We start from the raw sequence: 19,137 nt of genomic DNA on the forward strand, positions 1-19,137 counted from the left end.
CAGCCCATTTTCTATCTCTGGTCATTTTTTTCCAGGAATCTGAACTGAGAAAGTCTCCCACATGTCTGTACCTGTTCTCCTCTCACTTCTTTAATACGCCACGTTGTATCAACCTGTCTTCCCCGACATACAGATTGGCCAAACATATAGAGCCATTTATCCAAATTATTTCACAGTACTTTAACAGTTGGGCTTTTGTTTTAGAAACCACTGGAGAACCTTATAACGCACTTTCGTAGGATTCTTCACTGTCCTCATAGGATCTACAATTTTATATTTGTTCATTATTTTTATCACCAAAAAATTGTCTATATCTGGCGAATTAAAATGGACTTTGGCACACCGATAGTTAACCCCAGCGAGTGCAGGAGGTCCGCCGTAGTCTGGAGGTGGGAGACGACAGCATGGGGCGAGCCCGCCTTCAACAGCCAGTCGTTGAGAAAGGGAAAGACTGGAACCCCTGATCTGCGCAAGCTGCCATCACCGCCATCACTTTTGTGAACACCGAGGGGCACTGGTAAGGCAAAAGTGGAGCATATTGAATTGCTCATGGCCCACCATGAACCAAAAGTAATGTCTGTGGGCAGGCAGTAAGGGGATATGGAGGTAAGCATTGTGCAAGTCAAACGCTACAATCCAGTCTCCTGGGTCAAAGGCAAAAAGGACCTGGGCCAAAGTGAGCATTTTGAACTTCTCCTTCCAAAGGAAGGAGTTGAGGGTCCGAGGGTCTAGGATAGGAAGCAAGCCTTTGTTCTTTTTGGGCACTAGAAAGTAGCGGGAATAACAACCACATCCTACTTATGGCACAGGGACCCTCTCTTTGGCCCCCTTGGCCAAGAGGACTGTAACTTCCTTGAGGAAGTGCCAAATTATCTACTCACATGTGATAGTAGGAGGATGTCATGGAGGGAGGAGTAGTTTCAAAGGGGAGGGAGTAGCCCATTCAGACAATCTGCAGAACCCACCTGTCCGATGTGATGGACTGCCAGCAGAGGAGGTGATGGTAAAAATCTTGCCTCTGACTGGCTGATGATGGGCCTAAAATGTCAGCCTAAGAAGGTTTGGAGGCAGTGGCAGAGGGGGACAGGGTGGGCTGGCCCAACCGCTGGCTCCCTGACACATGAGGACACTGGGTCCCACGTCCCTGGCTACGCAGAGGCTGGCCAGCTTGCATGATTCGGTGGCTGGGCTGGACAGGATGTGGCTGGGTGCCCCTTCCGTAGCCATGAAAGAGACGTAAGGCAGACTGAGGGGGACGGGTCGTAGCCGTGAGGCCAAGGATCTGGCCATAGCCCAACATTTCCTGAGGCACTCAAGTGCTGAGTCTGCCTTGTCGCTGAAAAGGCAGTGCCATCACAGGGCATGTCCAACGGAGTAGATTGGACATCCCATGAAAAGCCATAGGTCCTCAATCAGGCGTACCATCATCATGATGCTGCAGACGAGGCAACCATTCTGCCCAGTGAGTCGGTGGTGTTCAGTCCACAGCGCTTGGTGAATTTCACTGCATCTCCCCTGTCCGCAACTGCCAAAGGATGGCCTGGTCCTCCTCCGGGCACTGAGGCAACACCTGTGCAACTGTATGCCAGATGGTATGAAAGTATCGGCCCAAGATGCAAGCGGTATTCACCGACGGCAATGCCAAGCTGAAGGAAGAAAACAACCTCTTCCCAAGATGGTCCAGCTTCTTGGATTCCCCATTGGGGGGTGCAGAGGGGGATGTGCCTTTGCAATATGAGGCTTGTTCAACCCAGCTCCCAGGGGAAGGATGTTGAGTAAGGAACTCTGGGTCACCTGGAGGGGGGTGATGGTGGCGGGCAATTGTCCTGTCCACAGGAGTCTCTGTGCTGGGCCTGGCCCATAAGGACATCAGTGAGGGCTTCATTAAAAGGCAAAAGAGGTTCAGGTAGAAGACATAGGCTGAAGCACCTTTGTCACCAAAGGGAGAATGAGGGCCAGGACCTCAGCTGCCCTTCTCCCCCCCACTGCGAAGGACGCCCCCTCCTCCATAGCCAGAGATGGGGTAGAAATAAGTCAGTGTCAGGGGAAGTATCCAACCCACTGGCCTCAGCCAGGTCCATCCACCAGTCCATGGTTTGTTAAAGGGTCCAGCGTCTCCTCCCAGTCCTCTTTTTCACCTCCACATAGTAGAACATCAACACCGGGGACGAACACTGGGACAAAAGTCCCTTCTAGTGTCAGAATTGACATCGATCAATGCTGGCCGGCCCCATATCAGAGTCAGGGATGAGAATGGGGTCGATGCCGACTGGGGGCATGGTCGGCGCAAGGAGCGTTGCTGCCGGGTTTGACATCGGGGAAGGTCGAAGTGGAACGACAGACATTGATCTACATGTGATAAAGGATCCACTGGGGCCCTCCAGGTCCGGGGCTGGAGCCACTAGTGTTGAAGGCTTGGGGCCCCGACCGACTCCACGGGGCCCGAAGGTGCACCAGTGGAGCCAGAATGCCCAAAGATGAGGTGCAAGGCCTCATAGAACTGTCACAACTGGGCAGCAGACACCCCGGATCCTGGAAAAGTGGGGAGGCGCAGAATGGTCTCGGAAAGAGGCTCCTTGGATAGAGGCCTAGAGCAATGACACTCTACGTCCCGTGTTGGGTTGGCCGACGGACGGGGTGTAGTCAAAGAGCGCCTATACTTCTTTGACTTCTTCTTCTGCTTACCTGAGTATCCTGAAGATTTCGAATGGGACGAGGAGAGCGGGTTCCGCGACCATTCTCTGAACCTTCCTCTCAATCGAGAATGGGAGCGATGCAGAGCTGAGCGCTGGGCCTCCAACAGCTTTAGGAATCGCTCCTGTAAAACCTTCGGATTCATGGCCCAATACTTGGAGCACAACTTTGTGTCATGGCTGCGCTCCACGCACTAGAGGCACACGAGGTGCGGATCTGTCATGGCAACATTCGATGACAGGATCCGCAGAGCTTGAATCCGGTCCTACGTTGGGACATCTCGACACACCAGTCCATGACTCAGGAATTTTTTTTTTGATAAAAGTCAAAAAAGAGTAGCCAAGAAACAGCTAAGGGGTAGCTCTCTATGGCTCTGCGCTTAGGCTGGCGCGGAAAAAGAAAGAACTGACTTCAGCCGTCCAAGCGACCTCTATGTCGGTCCCGCAACGTCATTTCAAGTGCGCACAACGCCGGACGTGGAGCCAATCAACGTGCAGCGGTACTGCTAATGAAAAATCACAGGATCCAGACGGACGCCTGGGTGTAATTCTAAAGGTATGGAATCTACAACTAGAAGTCTCTATCAGATATCTCCAGCTTTCTCTGTATGCTCTTGACTGTCCCACGTTCCTGTGTATTCCCTCATAATCCAGGGACTGTCTGCAAACTGTGGCTGCTCATCTTCCAGAGCCACTACCCAGTGATTCCTAGTTTTACCTGTGTCCTCACTCCCTTTGCTACATTTGTGGCCCTGCCAAAATATACCATGCCTGACCATTCCCTCAAGTTAGTCTTTGTTTCCATTTCCTGGAAGGCACCAAGCAGACAGCCTTAAACCTATGATCGGATTGTGCCTGTGGCAAGTGCAACTACCCACAGTGCCCACTCTTCTAGATAATGCACACCTCATATTCCTCTTTGATTCATTCCTTCACACTTTCAACAGCTGGTGAGTTAACATTAATTTCAGCTGTTGTCCACCAGGATAGGAATAGTGATAATGGTGCACTTAGTGCACAGTTATCCTCTGCATTCAGATGTCAATGACCTTTTATTAACTGGCGACAGGCCAAGTGAATCTGTTAACCAATACAGCTCGGTCCCAATTCTGCCAGTGGAACCTCTTGTCCCATTACTTCCACATTGCAGGATTGGCTCTCCTATCATAGCTGTTCGCCATGGACAAGCCGGTAGAAAGCAGAGTCTTCCATGTTACACAGCACTTGAGGGGACCCCATCTCCACAACCTTCCCAGCCTGCATCACCAACACCCGGTCCGAGTCCATGATCGTGTCCAACCTGCATGAAGAGAGGGAGGGAGGACAGGTGCATTAGAGAAGAGTGTAAATAGGAAGAGAGTGACAGCAATGGGATTGCACAGGGTGTTCCTTGTACAATGAGTTATGGAAGCTCTGAAGTAAGAACAGAGTGTAAGTCTTGCTGATTCTCCATCCATAGCTCAATGACCCTCGCCACACAGCTATTGTGACATGCAGCTGGAGGTGCCTAGAAGTAGGATGTGAATAATCACAGGAAACATACAGTACACCATCCATAGAAGTTCACCTAGCAAGATCCTATATAATTTAAAACATAAAGTGACCCTTATTTGCCACTCATGCGGTGTAATGCAGTTCAGGACTGCAGGTATTTAAAATGGTAAGTAAAGTCATTCTTTTACGTTGCGTGAATACCTGCACAAAACCTTAGTAAAGGAGGGCTAGTGGAGGGTGTTCACTCTGGGAATTGTGAATACAAGTCTTTCCTACTCGATTGTTTAAGGGCGGGAATTTCTGTCTCTCACTATGATGATTTTATAGAGGCCTCCAGCAGAGCAAGGAGCAAAAGGAGCGAGATACTGTATGGGCACCAATAAGATGGGCAAAATGAAAGAGTAGCATCTACAGGCAGAAGGTACTGACAGTGACTACATTTAAATGAGCCAGGTTTTATTATATTCAGGAACACTGTCAAGTACTGCTTAATCCATGCTTATGTGTCCTGCAGAATTCATCAGTGACAGCTGACAACTTCAGACTGTGCTGCAGTAACATATATAGGTGCAAAGCTACCCTATGAATTTCACACCGTCTCAAACAATGGCCCAGCTTGCCACTCGACCTATATCAGACTATACACTTATACTGCATTCGCCATGCTTAAACTGAATTTCACTGCACCCTTCAGCACTCACACAGAAGGCCATATGACACACAGTGCACCCTCCCACACCCAAACTGACCATCACTCATACTATAACCCGCAACACCGACACTGCACCCTAAAGATCTCACAGTATACTACTGACATTACACTATAAGATATCCACACTGTGGCTCAAGGCACTAACATTGCAACCAAAATCCATCATATTGCACCTCAGTGCACCCACACTACATTCCACAGAACCCACACTGTACTTTACAGCACTAAAACTGCACTGCTCGGTACAACACACCACACTCACATTGCACCCTATCGGCTGCCTGAATCCAACAGCACCCTAAACAGTACATTTTACTCTGGTGGTCTGCCTGCCACTATGACTCTGGTCCTAACCCCCCAGTCATGCCTTACTTTTCTACGGAAATAATGGGTATGTGGCAAACACTTTTCCATTTCCAACATGGCATTTATGAATTCATGATCAGTAAACTTAAAGGTGCTATCTCTATGAAACATTTAGTAGAAGAAGCTAGGGTACCTGTGGGCGATTGTGAGCACCGTTTTATCAGCAAATCTTTCGCGAATCGTCTGCTGCAGCACCTGGTCGGTCTTCTGGTCCACACTTGCTGTGGCCTCATCGATGCAAAGAACCTACACCACAGGGTGAGATGGAACATGAGCGGAGAAAAGCAGTTGTATTTTTGTGTACATTTTGGGAGTGAGGAGAGGGATTGAACAGTTCTGTCTACTTTCTGATCTCGGGGAATACCAAGGGTGGTGGATTTGTAAACTGAATGATTTCCTGTCTCACCAATGCCATGATATATTTTGTACATATACAATGTTAACATTATTCAACTGTTTGATTAAGTTCTTTGCCCATCAACTTCTTTCAGTGATCTACAAAGACTCAGTTCTGTAAATTGTTTATTGTTATAAAAATCTGTTCACTTCTAGGAACTAAATTGTGTGGACTTTGTGGAAGCTCAGCCACAGTTCATATCAAGACTATGGTTTTTCTACCCCATAGTCTAACCACCTTGTTTTCTACACTTTAGAGGAGATGGGCTGTGGACTTTCCTCTCGGCCCTCACCTACCCATCCGAACCTTGGGCAGACTTTACCTTTGTCTCTGTCATATCTCCCTCCTACCCCTTTTACCATACCCCTTTCCCCTCTTTCACTCCATTTACGAGTCTTCTATGCTCCTTAAATGTTTTTTGTCTGTAACTAATGTAATTGTAACTGAAGTAACTCTGTAACAATGTTGAATCTCATGTAAAGCGCTCTGATACCCTGGGGTCTAGCCAGCGCTATATAAAACTCATTAAATAAATAAATAAATATGTTGGGGATGTTTTGTTAGGTTACAACAATACTTGTGTCCCTCAGCTAGTCTCAGTGAAGCTGAAACAAGAATGATCCTCAATTAGAATTTGCATTTGCTTTGATGCATGAGAGCCCCTTAGAAATGTGGGGAACACTCCTTTTAATCTCTTCAAACACTTTTCCTGTACTTGCTTTCATTACTGTGCATCAGGTGTACCATACCTTGGCATCCATCAGGAGGGCTCTTGCCAGGCACACAAGCTGCCTTTGTCCCACCGAGAAGTTCTTCCCTCTTTCTCCTACTTCAGAACCAAGTCCACCTGCATGTAGACAAAAAAAGTTGCAGAGGGGGATGTCAGACCAGCTAGGGCAGGTAAGACGTAGAATTGTGAATTACTAGCAGTCAACAATGGGGTCCCTATCAACAGAGGGTTTGTAGGAGATATCAGACATAAGGAAGCAAGAGTATGAGTCTTCCACACGGTCACTCAGAGCCCTGAAGCAGAACCCTCCATCTTCTTGATGCTACAGGTTCATTTTCTGTATGCTGTTTTGGAGAGTGAAGTGTGCAGACCCACTGCTCAAGGAACCATGGGAGATCCCTAACTTGTCCACTATTCTCGTCCATTTATTTCAGTCATGTTGTATTCATTATTGCAAAAAGAACAAATGATGGACGGAATGATGAACAATGTCAAACACACCCCAGTACAGAGATCTGGACCTAAACCCATAGTTTTATGCTCATCACAACATTTCCTGTTTTGACCCAGCCTTACTCAAATCAGTCTTGACATTGCCCCACATGGGAACAGATCTGGGCCTAAATTCATTGTTTTTTTGTTGGGCACGCCATTTCAGTGTGGAGCCAGTTATATGCATATCAGTTTTGACCCTACTCCTCAAGGGAACAGTGCAGCCTGAACTGTCAGTGTAAGAAAGTGGCTCTGTATATACTGGACCAAAGTAAGATACAGTGTGCACAGAGTCCACAGTTGGCAGAGGTTTGATAGAGGCTAAAGTTAGATATAACCTTACTCTCTAAAGTGGTAGCTTGGTCGAGCAGCAAGGCAGTATCAGAGGACAGTGTAAAGCATTTGTTGTACACACTCAGTCAGCAAATGGTCTCACACACTCAAGAATTGAACTCTAGGCCAATGGTTTGTATAAAAAATATATAATTGTTTTATTTTAGAACCAACAATAGGTATCAAAATATACTTTCTCAGAATGAGTTACTTTAGTACAATAGTTACAGTTGTTGCAATAGGCAACACAATTTCAAACACAATGTGACATTGAGCTCAATGGGAATTTCTAGTTAAATGCAATGAATTACTTTATGGATTACTTTTCGAAGCACAGGACTGGAGCCTAGATTCAGTCCTGGGACATCTCCTGTAAACAGTTTAGTAAAAGCGTTTTGGTTACAGTTGTGATTTTTAAGGAATATTATTGTATTTTAAAAGTTGACACAAAAACTTTTTCACATAGAATCACCAATGTTATCCTATGGGAGGAAATTAACTTAGCAGGTAAGTAGTATTATCGTTACTTTTCCTCACTCAGTGTTGGATCCTGGATCCAGCACTGGTGCATCTCCTGTAAAGAATTGAAAGAATGCGTTTAGGTAATACAGGCGATTTTTAGCTAATATTTGTAAGTTTCACAAATTGACACTTTGAAACTTTTTCAGCAAAAAACAGGCAATGTTATCCTGTTGAAGGAAATTCAAGTTACCAGTAAGTACAGTTATAATTACTTTTAAGGGTCAGTGCAGGGCACCAAGATCCAGCACTGGGATCTCTCCTGATAACAGGTGAGTATTTTCGTTTTCAGACTTTAGAATACAGTTTAAGGGAAGGAACATAGGCCCTGGGTACCTGATTATATATAAGGAGAACAATGGTTCAGGGGTGGCCTAATTAGGTCCAAAAGAAGTGGAAGCATATTTAAACTAGATATTAAATCAATCTGGGAACAGAGCATGTAGGGCAACATGTGAAATTTTAATCAATTCGTATTTTCAACATGTAGGTATTAAAGTATACATTCAGGTGCTCACATAAGTGATGGGTTGCATATCGTGACTTGAGTGAAAAAAGTGAAAATAGATGAAATATCACATAGACCACTAGGGGTAATCCACAACAATATATACAATGGAGGGAAATTTTTCCTTGGGGAGGGTCGACGTTGTTTCGATCTTTATTGAGTGAAGATCATCATCAGGACAGGGTGAGCAGTCTGAAATTCCTTTGATAACCAGGTTAATGGCGAAGAGGAGTGTAGGAAACACTCAGCACAGAGGACTGGGGGTGCAGCCTGTTTGTAGTTTGGAATCAATCAAAGAAATTAGCAGAGTGATCCGATTGGGGTGGGTCGCCTCCACAACGCTATGTAGTTCAAGGGTGTTGCTTGAGGGTGATTTGCGTGTCAAATGGGGGAATGTTCGAGGCTAGGGTTTTACAAAGGGATCAGTGCGGTTCAGAACAGCGACCGGTGTGCTTGTCGGATAACGGATTCCTGCCGGGATTTAATCGCCGTGGTCCACGGACGTTATTGGCCTTCCTCGCCTGCCTCGATTTACTCTCACAGAGAGCTGCCACTTAGTCAGGGGACACCCCCTTTCCTCACTGAGGGTTTCCCGCCAGAGTGGGGGTCAGAACTGGTGGGGGCCAGTTGCTGAGTACTGCAAGTGGCCTGGAGAAGCTCACAAAGGCGGCATGCCTTTGAAGCTTCCCCTGCCCATCCTGGAGGAGGAAACCTAGCACCTCGCCCAGACGTGCATTGTTGCAGGCCCAGGAGAGCGGATGTCTCTCTACCCCGGGGTCCAGCAACATGTCTGCTGTGTTGCAGCCTAGGCAGCCTCTCAGACAAGACGTGGATTGTAGGTTAGGTTTCAGGGGGGCATCTCTAAGATACCCTCTGTAGTGCATTTTACATTAAATCCCACACTGGCATGTGGGTTTAATGTGCTTAGAAATTTGATATAAAACTTGTCAGTCTTTAGTGTAGCCATTATGGTGCTGTGGAGTTCGTAATGACAACCTCCCAGCACCATATACTCTCAATGGCATCACTGCACTTACAGTGCCCAGGAATGGCCCTGGGTACTGTAGGGGCACAGGGCTCATGCGCCTGTGCCCACACCCCTGGCATAGGGCACCCAGCTAGAGGGGTGGCTGATGTATGCTAGGGCAGTGGGTTTGTGGGCGTGGCACACAGGGATGTGTGCCATGTCGACTCTTTGTTTTGTTCCTTACCAGGACACTCAGCCTGCAAAGGCAGTGTGTGTGTATCTGGGTGCAGGGCCCCTAAGGGTGGCACAATAAGTGATGCAGCCTTCTCTGGTCACAATGCCCTGGGTACCTAGGGTATCATTACCAGGGGCTGACATGTGGCCGGAGATGCCAATTGGGTTTTAGTTTCAACACAGTTTTAGGGAAGGCACACAGGCCATGGGTACCTGATTGGCAGGAACCCAGGGCACACTCAGTCAAAGTACATCAGCAATTCAGCAAAAAGTGGGGGCATACCATGCAAGAAAGATGGCACTTTCTCACAGTCAGGTCAGGTCCTCCCTGGACCAAAATAAGCATACCAGGACTGGCTTCGAGGTATCATTCCTCATCAGCCAGGATAGTTTGGCTCTGGTGGCATGGTGGGCACAGGACCCACATCAGGGCATGCCAGTCCCACTTAGGGTGACAAATGCAAAAAGAACAAATGCACTCGCTCACCACACCATTCCAGTTGGATGCATGCCAAAAAAACTATGAATTTAGTCCCAGATGAGTGACTGGGGGTGAATGTTTGACAATGTTCAGCAATTCTTCCATCATCTTTTTGTGTTCAATTATTGCCCTAAGTGGAATGGGTATGCCCAGATGTGGGTCGTAAGCACGCTACAACACTGGATTCAAGCTAGCCTGGCTGATGAGGGGTGAAACCGTTCCCAGGATGTTTGTTTTTGAGTCCACAGAGAACATGGATTGGCAATTGGCGCTGGACTATTCCCATTGGGAGCAGGGTCAAGACTGATTTGCAAATGGCTGGGTCCAAATTGGAATGGCATGACAAGCATCATATTTTGTGTTGCAATTTTTGCCCTAAGTGGAATGGGTATGCGTAGATTGTCCTGTGCCTCGCTACGCCACCGGATTAAAGCTAGCTTGGATGATATGGGGTGATACCATGAAACCGGTCCCGGGATGCTTGCTTTCTGGTCCAGCGAGGGCCTGGCCTGGCACTTCGGGCTTGACTGTTCCCATGGGGAGCAGGGTCAAAACGGATTTCTGTATAGCTAGGTACAAACTGGAATGGAGTGCCGAGCAAAAAAAAAATTTATTTAATCCGAGATCTGTGATTGGAGGTGAATGTTTGACAATGTTCAGCATTCTGTTCATCATCTTTATATGTTGCAATTTTTGCCCAAAGAGGGATGGGTATGCTCAGGCGTGGGTCCCGTGTTCGCTTAGCTACCTGATTCAAGCTAGCCTGGCTGATGAGGGGTGATACCATGAAACCGGTCCTGGGATGCTTGCTTTCTGGTCCAGGGAGGGCCTGGCCTGGCAGTTCAGGCTGGACTGTTACCATGGGGAGCAGGGTCAAAACTGATTTGCGTATGGCTGGGTCCAAACTGAAATGGCGAGCTGAGCAAAAAAACTATGGATTTAGGCCCAGATCTGTGACTCGGGATGAATGTTTGACAACGTTAATCATTCTTTTGTGTTGTAATTCATTATTTAGCAATGGCTATTGAAACGCTGCTAGGGTGCATTTTCTCTCTCCTGTGATACTTTCAGAAAGCAATTGGATCCACTGTACAGAGAATTTGGGCTTGAAATTAATAGCCGATTAATAGGACACTACAAAATTAAGCCAAAAGGGGTGTGCAACTGGGTATACAATATAGTAATGACTGTGTTTTACAAGTAATTCTGCATGGATATTGACCTGAACCACACTCACCCATGCGAATTACCAACTCCTTAAGGTGACACTGCTCCAGGACTTTGTACAGCTCACTGTCCAGGTAACTGCCCCTTGGGTCTAGGTTCTCCCGGATTGTTCCACTAAAGAGAAAGGGGTCCTGGGGTATGATGGCCAGCTGTGACCTGTGCAAACAAGAAATGCGATACATCACTGAATTTCAAAACTTGATTTGATGGGAACAATATGAAAATATGTCAATCCTTTGTGAGTCCGTTGGAAAATGAAATATGATGAAGAAAGAAAAGAAAGGTTGAGGAGAAAGTGAGGAAGAGAGAGAGAGAGTGATGGGAACTGTCAACTTGGGCAGCTGTTTGCGCTATATAAGACACCTTAACATAACATAACATAACATAACATAACATAACTCCCTTGTGCATAGACATTGCTTGCCAGGCTGAACAAATATGTTCAAGTTCTGGAGATATACATACTGCACCTTTCATTGGTCCATGAGATCCCAATAGGGCAACCGGATAGGTGGCTTCCTTAATGACCATTCAGAAACTGAAAAGTAGACAGTGATCCTTAGCTTCCTTGCTTTTGTGCTGCTTTTACCATTCCCTGTCTTGAAAGCGTATCTATATCCTGGGCCTCATAGTGAGCAATTCTCGTTTATCAGACTACATAGAGATTTGTTGGCACTGGTCACCTCAAGCAGAGATTTGGCACTTGCGGCAGAAAGGGTTTGAGGTTTATATGGACAACAGCAATTAAATAAGAAGTGTCAAGTCTGAGGAGCCTGGATGGCAAAACTTTATCGTCGCTGAAGGTCACTGACTGGACCTTTGCGTTACAGCAAGGTGGACTCTTCTCAGTTCGAAAATTATGGAGACTATCTGCAGAAGCTGGTTGAAGAGGCACTGTAGACCACTGCAGAGGAAGAAGCAGTATATTTATCTGCTCCATCTGTAAAGAAGGATCCCTTTGTGCTGGGAAAGCCAAAAAAATAAATGACAGTAATTTTGGGCAGACCAGCCATGAACATGTTGTACATTTAGTTTCGATTAATATATTAGCCATCATAAATGGCCGACGAATACATTAATGAGAAGGCAGCCAAATTCTTGTTCGAGAATTTGGCTATCTGTTCCGTGGATAGTTTACTGTGTGCAACCTTCTAAATTCGCTGAGAAACTGGTGACTGTTAAGATGTTGTGTCCCATTTGTTTAGAAGGCAAGATAAAATGAGGAGCACTCTCCCCATTGTTTGCAGATACATGAATTGCCGACTGTTGGATCAAAAGATAATAAAGAATTAAGTACTGAGATATGGGTGCTCGTGAAAATCTATGTTTTACCACTGAGGACTGAATTTGATAATGACTTATTAGCCCTGATGAAGTTGGTGGAAATTATCTACGAGACGAAACATGTGTTGGCTGCATTTTATTGAGACTGGCTGTGATATTACCAATTTGGAATTCTGGCGTTTGGAATAAAACAAAGAAATTACCATAACTACCGACCTCTGGATTTAATTTGGAATGGACATTTGTTCAGGATAAGGAAAATGCTACTTACCCAGTATGCATCAGTTCTTGGCATATAGAGCTTTAGAGTCATATGCTGTGCATAGATCGCCATCTAGTGTTGGGTCTGGATGTTTGACTTTTTTTTTCTTCGAAGTAGTCTTTCCAGTCACAAGGTAGGTGACTCCTCCTTTCGGTGATAGTGCTCATGGGATTCGACTCCATTGTTAGATTGTTTTTCCACAGAGGGTGATAATGGAGTTAGTGAGAGTAGTAAAAGGAGATGTCCATGAATGCATGTACCTAAGTAAGATGTTACTGCAAGAGGTATAGGTACCCGGGGAGGCGGGTGGGCATATATGACTCTACAGCTCTATATGCCAAGAACAGATGCATACTGGGTAAGTAGCATCTTCAATTCAAGGCATATGAGCTGTAGATCATATGCTGTTCATAGACTACAGTGCAGTTTTCTCCCAAAGAGGTGGCTAACCTGTAGCTGTTGCAGTTGTTTGCAATAGTGGACGTAAAACTGCTTGGCCAACATTAGCTTGCTGTCTTGCTAACACATATACACAATAGTGTTTTGTAAATGTGTGAGGTGTAGACCATGTTGTAGCTTTGCATATGTCATCTATGGGTATATTAGCTAAGAATGCCATAGAAGCCCCCAGTTTGCGTGTAGAGTGTGCTCTAGGGGGAACTGTTAATGTTCGTTTTGCTTTTGCATAGCATATTTGAATGAATTTGACTATTCACCTTGCAATACCTGATTTTGATATAGGGTTATCTTTATGTGGTGGAGCAAAAGCGACATAAAGTTGGTTTGTCTTACGGAAAGGTTTTGTCCTTTCTATGTAATAAAGTAATGCTCTCTTCACATCTAAAGTGTGTAGGGCACATTTGGTTACAGAATATGGTTGAGGGAAGAACACAGGTAACTCAACAGATTGATTGATATGAAAGGCAGAAATTACTTTAGGAAGGAATTTAGGATTGGTCCGGATAACTACTTATTTTTGGTGCATCTGTAAAAAGGGTTATTCTATAGTTAGTGCCTGAAGCTCACCGCTTTCCTCAGTGATGTAGTAGCTATGAGGAAAGCTACTTTCCACGTGAGAAATTTCAGTTCACAGTTGTCCGATGGTTCGAAGGGTGGACCCATTAGCCTGGTGACAACAATCTTGAGATTCCACACTGTAGCAGGTGGATGTCTTGGTGGAATGTCTCTTTAGAGTCCCTCCATAAAAGCTTTGATGACAGGCACTCTAAAGAGAGATAGATGTTGTCTATTCTGGAGGCATGCAGCTATCACAGCCAAATGTAAGCGTACGGATGTGTACACTAAACTGGAAAGCTGTAGATGTAACAAATAACATATAATGTTTTGAACAGAAGAATCAAGCTGGTTGATGTGGTTGTCAGTACAGTACATTACAAACCATTTCTACTTTGCTGCATAGCAGGCTCTTGTGGAAGGACGTCTAGCTTATTTGATAATATTCATGCAGCCTGCCTGTAGAGTAAGGTAGCCAAACACTAGGATTTCAGGTGCCAGATCGCCAGGTTGAGTTGACTGGGGTCTGGATGTTTTATGTCTCCATGGCTCTGTGTGAGGAAATTGAGTGTAAGATGTAGTTTTTGATGAGGAACTAGTGACAATTCCAACAAGGTTGCGAACCAGAGTTGACGTGCCCACGTGGGAGCAACTAGGATTAGTGTCAGGGACCTTGTTTGAGTTTCCGAACCACTAATGGAATGAGTGGGAGAGGTGGAAAAGCATAAACAAATATCCCAGGCCAATTCATCCATAGTGCAGTGCATCACTGAAGGAGCGCCTTTTTAAAAGGTTTTGTGTGTTCCACCACTGCAGAGATCGATGGGTGCAGCCGTCTACCAACACTAGATCTGATAACAGACCCTGAGCCTGGTTCCACTGTCTTGCTAAGCATTCACAGTCTTGCGTATTAGAATGCAAGATGCCATCATTCCCAGTAACTGCATGAACATCCGAGCTGGTAAAGAGTGTTGAGGCTGAACCTGAGACAGCAGGACTTGTTTATTCCGGACTCTGGCTGGAGTTGGGTATACTAGAGCATTTTGTGTGTCTATAGTAGCTCTTAGGCATGCTTGAGTGTTGGACGGTTGGAGATGGGACTTGGGCAGATTTACTGTGAATCCCAGCTCGTGGAGCAATTGCACAGTTTTTTGTGTGTGGCGTAGACAGCTGTCGTGCGACCTGGCCTTTAGGAGCCAGTCGTCTAAGTATGGGAAGACGTGAACATGTTGTCTTTGTATATGGGTTGCAACCACTGCTAAGCATTTTGTGAAAACCCTGGGTGCTGTTGTTACTCCAAATGGGAGCACCTTTTACCTTTTACCACAAACCTTAGGTATTACGGTGTGTAGGAAGTATTGGTATATGAAAGTAGGCGTCCTTTAAATTCAGAGTGGAGAGAAAGTCGCCTTGCTGAAGGAGCGCAAGCACTTGTGGGAGTGTTACCATATGAAAGTGGTCCGACTGAATGTACAGATTTAGTTCTCTGAGGTCTAGTATAGGCCTGAGAGAGAATTCCTTTTTGGGAATTAGAAAGTAGAGGGAGTACACACCTACCCCCTGGTATTGTAAAGGGACCGGTTAATTTGCACCTTTCTGCAACAAAGAGAGAAACTCTTGCTTTAGAAGGGTAAGATGTTCTTGTGACATAAGGTGTGACCTTGGAGGAATGTCTGGTGGAGTGTTTGTAAGCTCCAGACAGTAACCAGATTGGACAATTTGTAGAACCCATTTGTCTGATGTAATCGTATTTCAAATGGGTAGAAACTGGGAAAGACTTCCCCCGACAGGAGATGAATAATCGGGGGAAGGAAAGAAAGGAAGTCACTGTTTGGTGTTTGCAGGTGAACTGCATGTTGCATTACCGCTGCCTCTTCCAGTTGTTTCCTCTATATCCACCTCTAAAGTAACCTCTTGAAGAGGGTGACTGATTGTTGCCTTTGTAAGAGGAGGAGGGATTTTCTGTAGATATATTTTTTGAGCCAGCCCTGTAGAATGAGCGACAAAAGGATCCTCTATTGGAAGGTGATTGTAAGGCCCCCATGGACTTTGCAACATCAGTATCCTTTTTTATTTTTTACAGAGATGTATTAATAGCTGGACCAAAGAGGTGTTCTTTGTCAAATGGTTTGTTAAGAATAGAGGCTTGCATCTCAGGTTTAAATGCTGAAATTCTTGAGAAAGCATGCCTACGAAGCAGTACGCTAGTATTTACTGCCCGGGCTGCTGTGTCTTCTGTATCCAGTTCACATCTGATAGAGGTATTCGTTATTAGTTTACCCTCTTATATCTCGTTAATAGTGCTTGAGCATTGGCAATGTGCCAATGATTAGCTGCTTGTGACGCTACCCTTTTGCCCGAAGCATCAATTAATTTGGACTCTTTATCAGGAGGAGGGGCTTCACCTGTGGTTTGTGAAGTAGCTCTCTTATGAGCGTTAGAAACTACAAGAGAGTCCAAGGGCAACTGGACTTTAATATATACAGGGTCAGTAGGTGTAGATTTGTACTTTTTCTCTACCCTAGGAGTGATGATTCTTGCTCTTACAGGGTTTTTAAAGATGTCATCAGTATGCTTAAGCATACCTTTTAGCAGTGGTAATGTTTGGGTAGCCCTCTGAGATGAACTTAGGATTTCAAACAAAAAATCTCCCTCTAAAGCCTCTTTATTTAGCTTTAGCCCATGATACCGTGCAGCCCTGTTAAGGAGCTCAATACATCCAATATTATCATCTGGAGGAGAAGGTCTGGATGGATATAGTCTGATCATTATCTGGTTGAGGATCAGTGTCATAATGATCCCATGTGTCAGTATCTTATGGTGCATAGTCATCTGCATCCCCATCCCCTGTATCTTGTGCGTCAGGTGATGGTGGTGGTGGTGAATGTGTGGGTGTGATGAGCAAATTTGGATCAATTGGCGAAGAAGGTGGAATATAAGGTAGAGAAGGGTTAGTACCCATATTTTTCTTTTTAAGAGGAATGTGGTAATCCTGTGAGCCCATTTTTCTTTTCTCAGGTAATTTGGCAGGAATATGTCCAGTTTGTGGATTATTCAGAAATTTCCTTTTGTTTTGGAACCAAAGGTGGAACATCGGTCCGAGACTCTTTTGATGAACTGCTTTCTTTAGATGCCTTTTTTGGCGTCAAACGTTTCGGCTCCGGAGTTCTCTGTTCCAAAGATTTAGCCTAGGTTAACGCTGGCACTGACACCAGAATGTGTTTCGATTTCGACGCCCAAGGTTTTGGGTCGGCACTGGCATGAGGACGGGTAGAGCCCGAGCCAAAAGGCTGTTGTTTGTTTCTCAGCGCTAAGCCCGAAGGCGGGGCACTCAAAAATTTTTCTCAGTGCCGACCTTGGCCCGAAGGCAGAAGAGGGACTGGAGCCTTTTTATGGAGTTGATGTTAGGGGAAGAAGTCTCTGTACTCCCAATCCTTTGGCCCGGTGTGAGGTCTTCAGCATCGGAGTAGGCTTCAGACATAGAGATGTGCTTTTCTTCACATTCGGCTTCCTGCGCGTGGGATTCTTCCTGTTCGGAGTCGTCTCCAACAAGATCTGGTGCGGACCACTTTGTTGTTGCATTTCATGACTTTGAGTCTGACGGTCACAAAGTGTCTTCTTTGATCGAAACGACAGAGACGCTTCGCAGTCTTTCTCGTCGTGTTCCAGGGATAGGCAAAGGTTGCACATTTCATGCATGTCGGTGCGCGGAAACTTAGCGCGACACCCAGGACAGAACCTGAATAGAGTCTGTTCCATCGACTGCTATTGACCCCAGCGCAGGTAGGCCCTACGGCCTTCCATGAATTTTCCAATCAAAGGATTTGGAGTGAAGACGATACGCGGAGATAGGGAAACGCGATTGATAAACAATACCATTGAGGGTAGTGGATTGCACGTCGAAAGGGGCCCAAAGAACAGTGCCAAACCGGAGCGCAACAATTCACATCCAAAACCGATGGCGGAAAAAAACAATCTAAAAATGGAGTCGATGCCCACTAGCACCAAAAGGAGGAGTCATCTACCTCGTGACTGGAAAGACTTCTTAGAAGAAAAACAAAGGGCAAACATCCGGACCCAAACCTAGATGGCGATCTATGCACAGCGTATGATCTACAGCTCATATGCCTCTAGTGATTGTATTTGTTTTCATTTGTTTTCTAGTAGAACATCAGGCATCCATAAACAGAAGACCATCATAAACGAGATAGTGGGGAGACACAAGTGGACCCTGAGCCAGTATGTATCTGCCTGTGATGGAAGTCTATTTGTCTCCAGTATACACCTAAAATATTTGCTTTTTCTACTCACCTGCCTCCACTGCGACCTATATGTTTCCCTTTGTCTCTTGTCTGTCTGTACATATGGAACAACCAGTGCTTAATTTGTTGCTGGTGGTCTCTGGTGCTCTGCACCAGCACCTGTCAGCGCCAGCATTTATGAATGTCTGCTACATATGGCACTGTTGTCAAATTTAGAGATATGCACCATAAGAGTTGTGTATTAATTCAATATACATTAATAATGACTAATATCTGCTACTCAATCCATTTATACAGCACACTTGTAGGAGTGTGATGGTTAGTAATTATTGTGGTACTGTTACTGGCAGCGCTTCTAGGTGGAATGGGTGGTTCAAGATGCAGTGGCGCTCTGACGAGAGCCCTGGCACCTATATTTTTACAAATGAAGCACTAGGAACAATCTCACCTCAGTGCTAAGCACAATGGTAATCAGAGGAACGTGCTAGCATATGGTATCAAATGTGCACATATGAAAGTGTCCCTCTTCAAGTAAACAGACACTCAAACAGATCAGTGTGTTAGTGTTTTTAAGTAGACGAGGGAATGTGTACACATCTCTATCAGTTTCAGTTAATTTTATTAAAGTGCACAGTTAGATAAAACCTTTGCGCTAAGTGCATACAAAAAAACAGTTACATAAAATCTTGTCAGGAGGAGGACATAAACAAAAATCCAAGATATTAAAAAGTAGTTTAAATAAATAGAGACATAGTGCAAGACATCAAAAAGATAAAGTGCTTATTGTGATACATTGTCTATAGGATGAAAATGCAGTAGTCAAACTTAAGATGCCAGTAGGCGTGAAAGTGATGGTGCAGCACAAGTATAAAGCAAGGAGTGTGGAGAACTTGATCAGAGAGCTTGAGTAACCATGGGGATTGTTGCTTCAGTGATCCGGTTGATTTTTTGATCAAGCCTGATCAGATATTTTGTGAGCCTGCAGCAGAACTGGGTGTCCTTTGAGTTAAAGCAAGCTATATTTGTGGGCCTGCAGCAATGTAAACCCCTCAGGATCCAAACTGGTTCCTTGGTCTTTTATGTTGGTGAACCACAGTCTCTGGAGCTTTTCCACAGAGTTGACAAATCTCTATTTTGCCAGCTCGCTTCCCTGGTGGCAGAT

The 19,137-nt window shown here is 45.3% G+C and overlaps 1 protein-coding gene across 1 annotated transcript in view; it reads right to left on the bottom strand.

Annotated features, from left to right (window-relative positions):
• Positions 1–3,174: 3,174 nt before the first annotated feature.
• The window catches only part of LOC144762276 (ATP-binding cassette sub-family C member 10-like), a 1,522,948-nt gene continuing 1,506,985 nt past the window's right edge, over positions 3,175–19,137 (bottom strand). Inside the window, exons 21-24 of the mRNA XM_078647417.1 lie at positions 11,164–11,309; positions 6,412–6,509; positions 5,399–5,511; positions 3,175–3,993 (exon numbers count right to left, since the gene is read on the bottom strand). Coding sequence (XP_078503543.1) covers positions 3,858–3,993; positions 5,399–5,511; positions 6,412–6,509; positions 11,164–11,309 — 493 coding nt within the window. The 3' untranslated portion in view covers positions 3,175–3,857. The remainder of the gene's footprint in view (positions 3,994–5,398; positions 5,512–6,411; positions 6,510–11,163; positions 11,310–19,137) is intronic.

The sequence above is a fragment of the Lissotriton helveticus genome, chromosome 6, assembly GCF_964261635.1.
Source record: "Lissotriton helveticus chromosome 6, aLisHel1.1, whole genome shotgun sequence".
Classification (NCBI taxonomy): domain Eukaryota; kingdom Metazoa; phylum Chordata; class Amphibia; order Caudata; family Salamandridae; genus Lissotriton; species Lissotriton helveticus.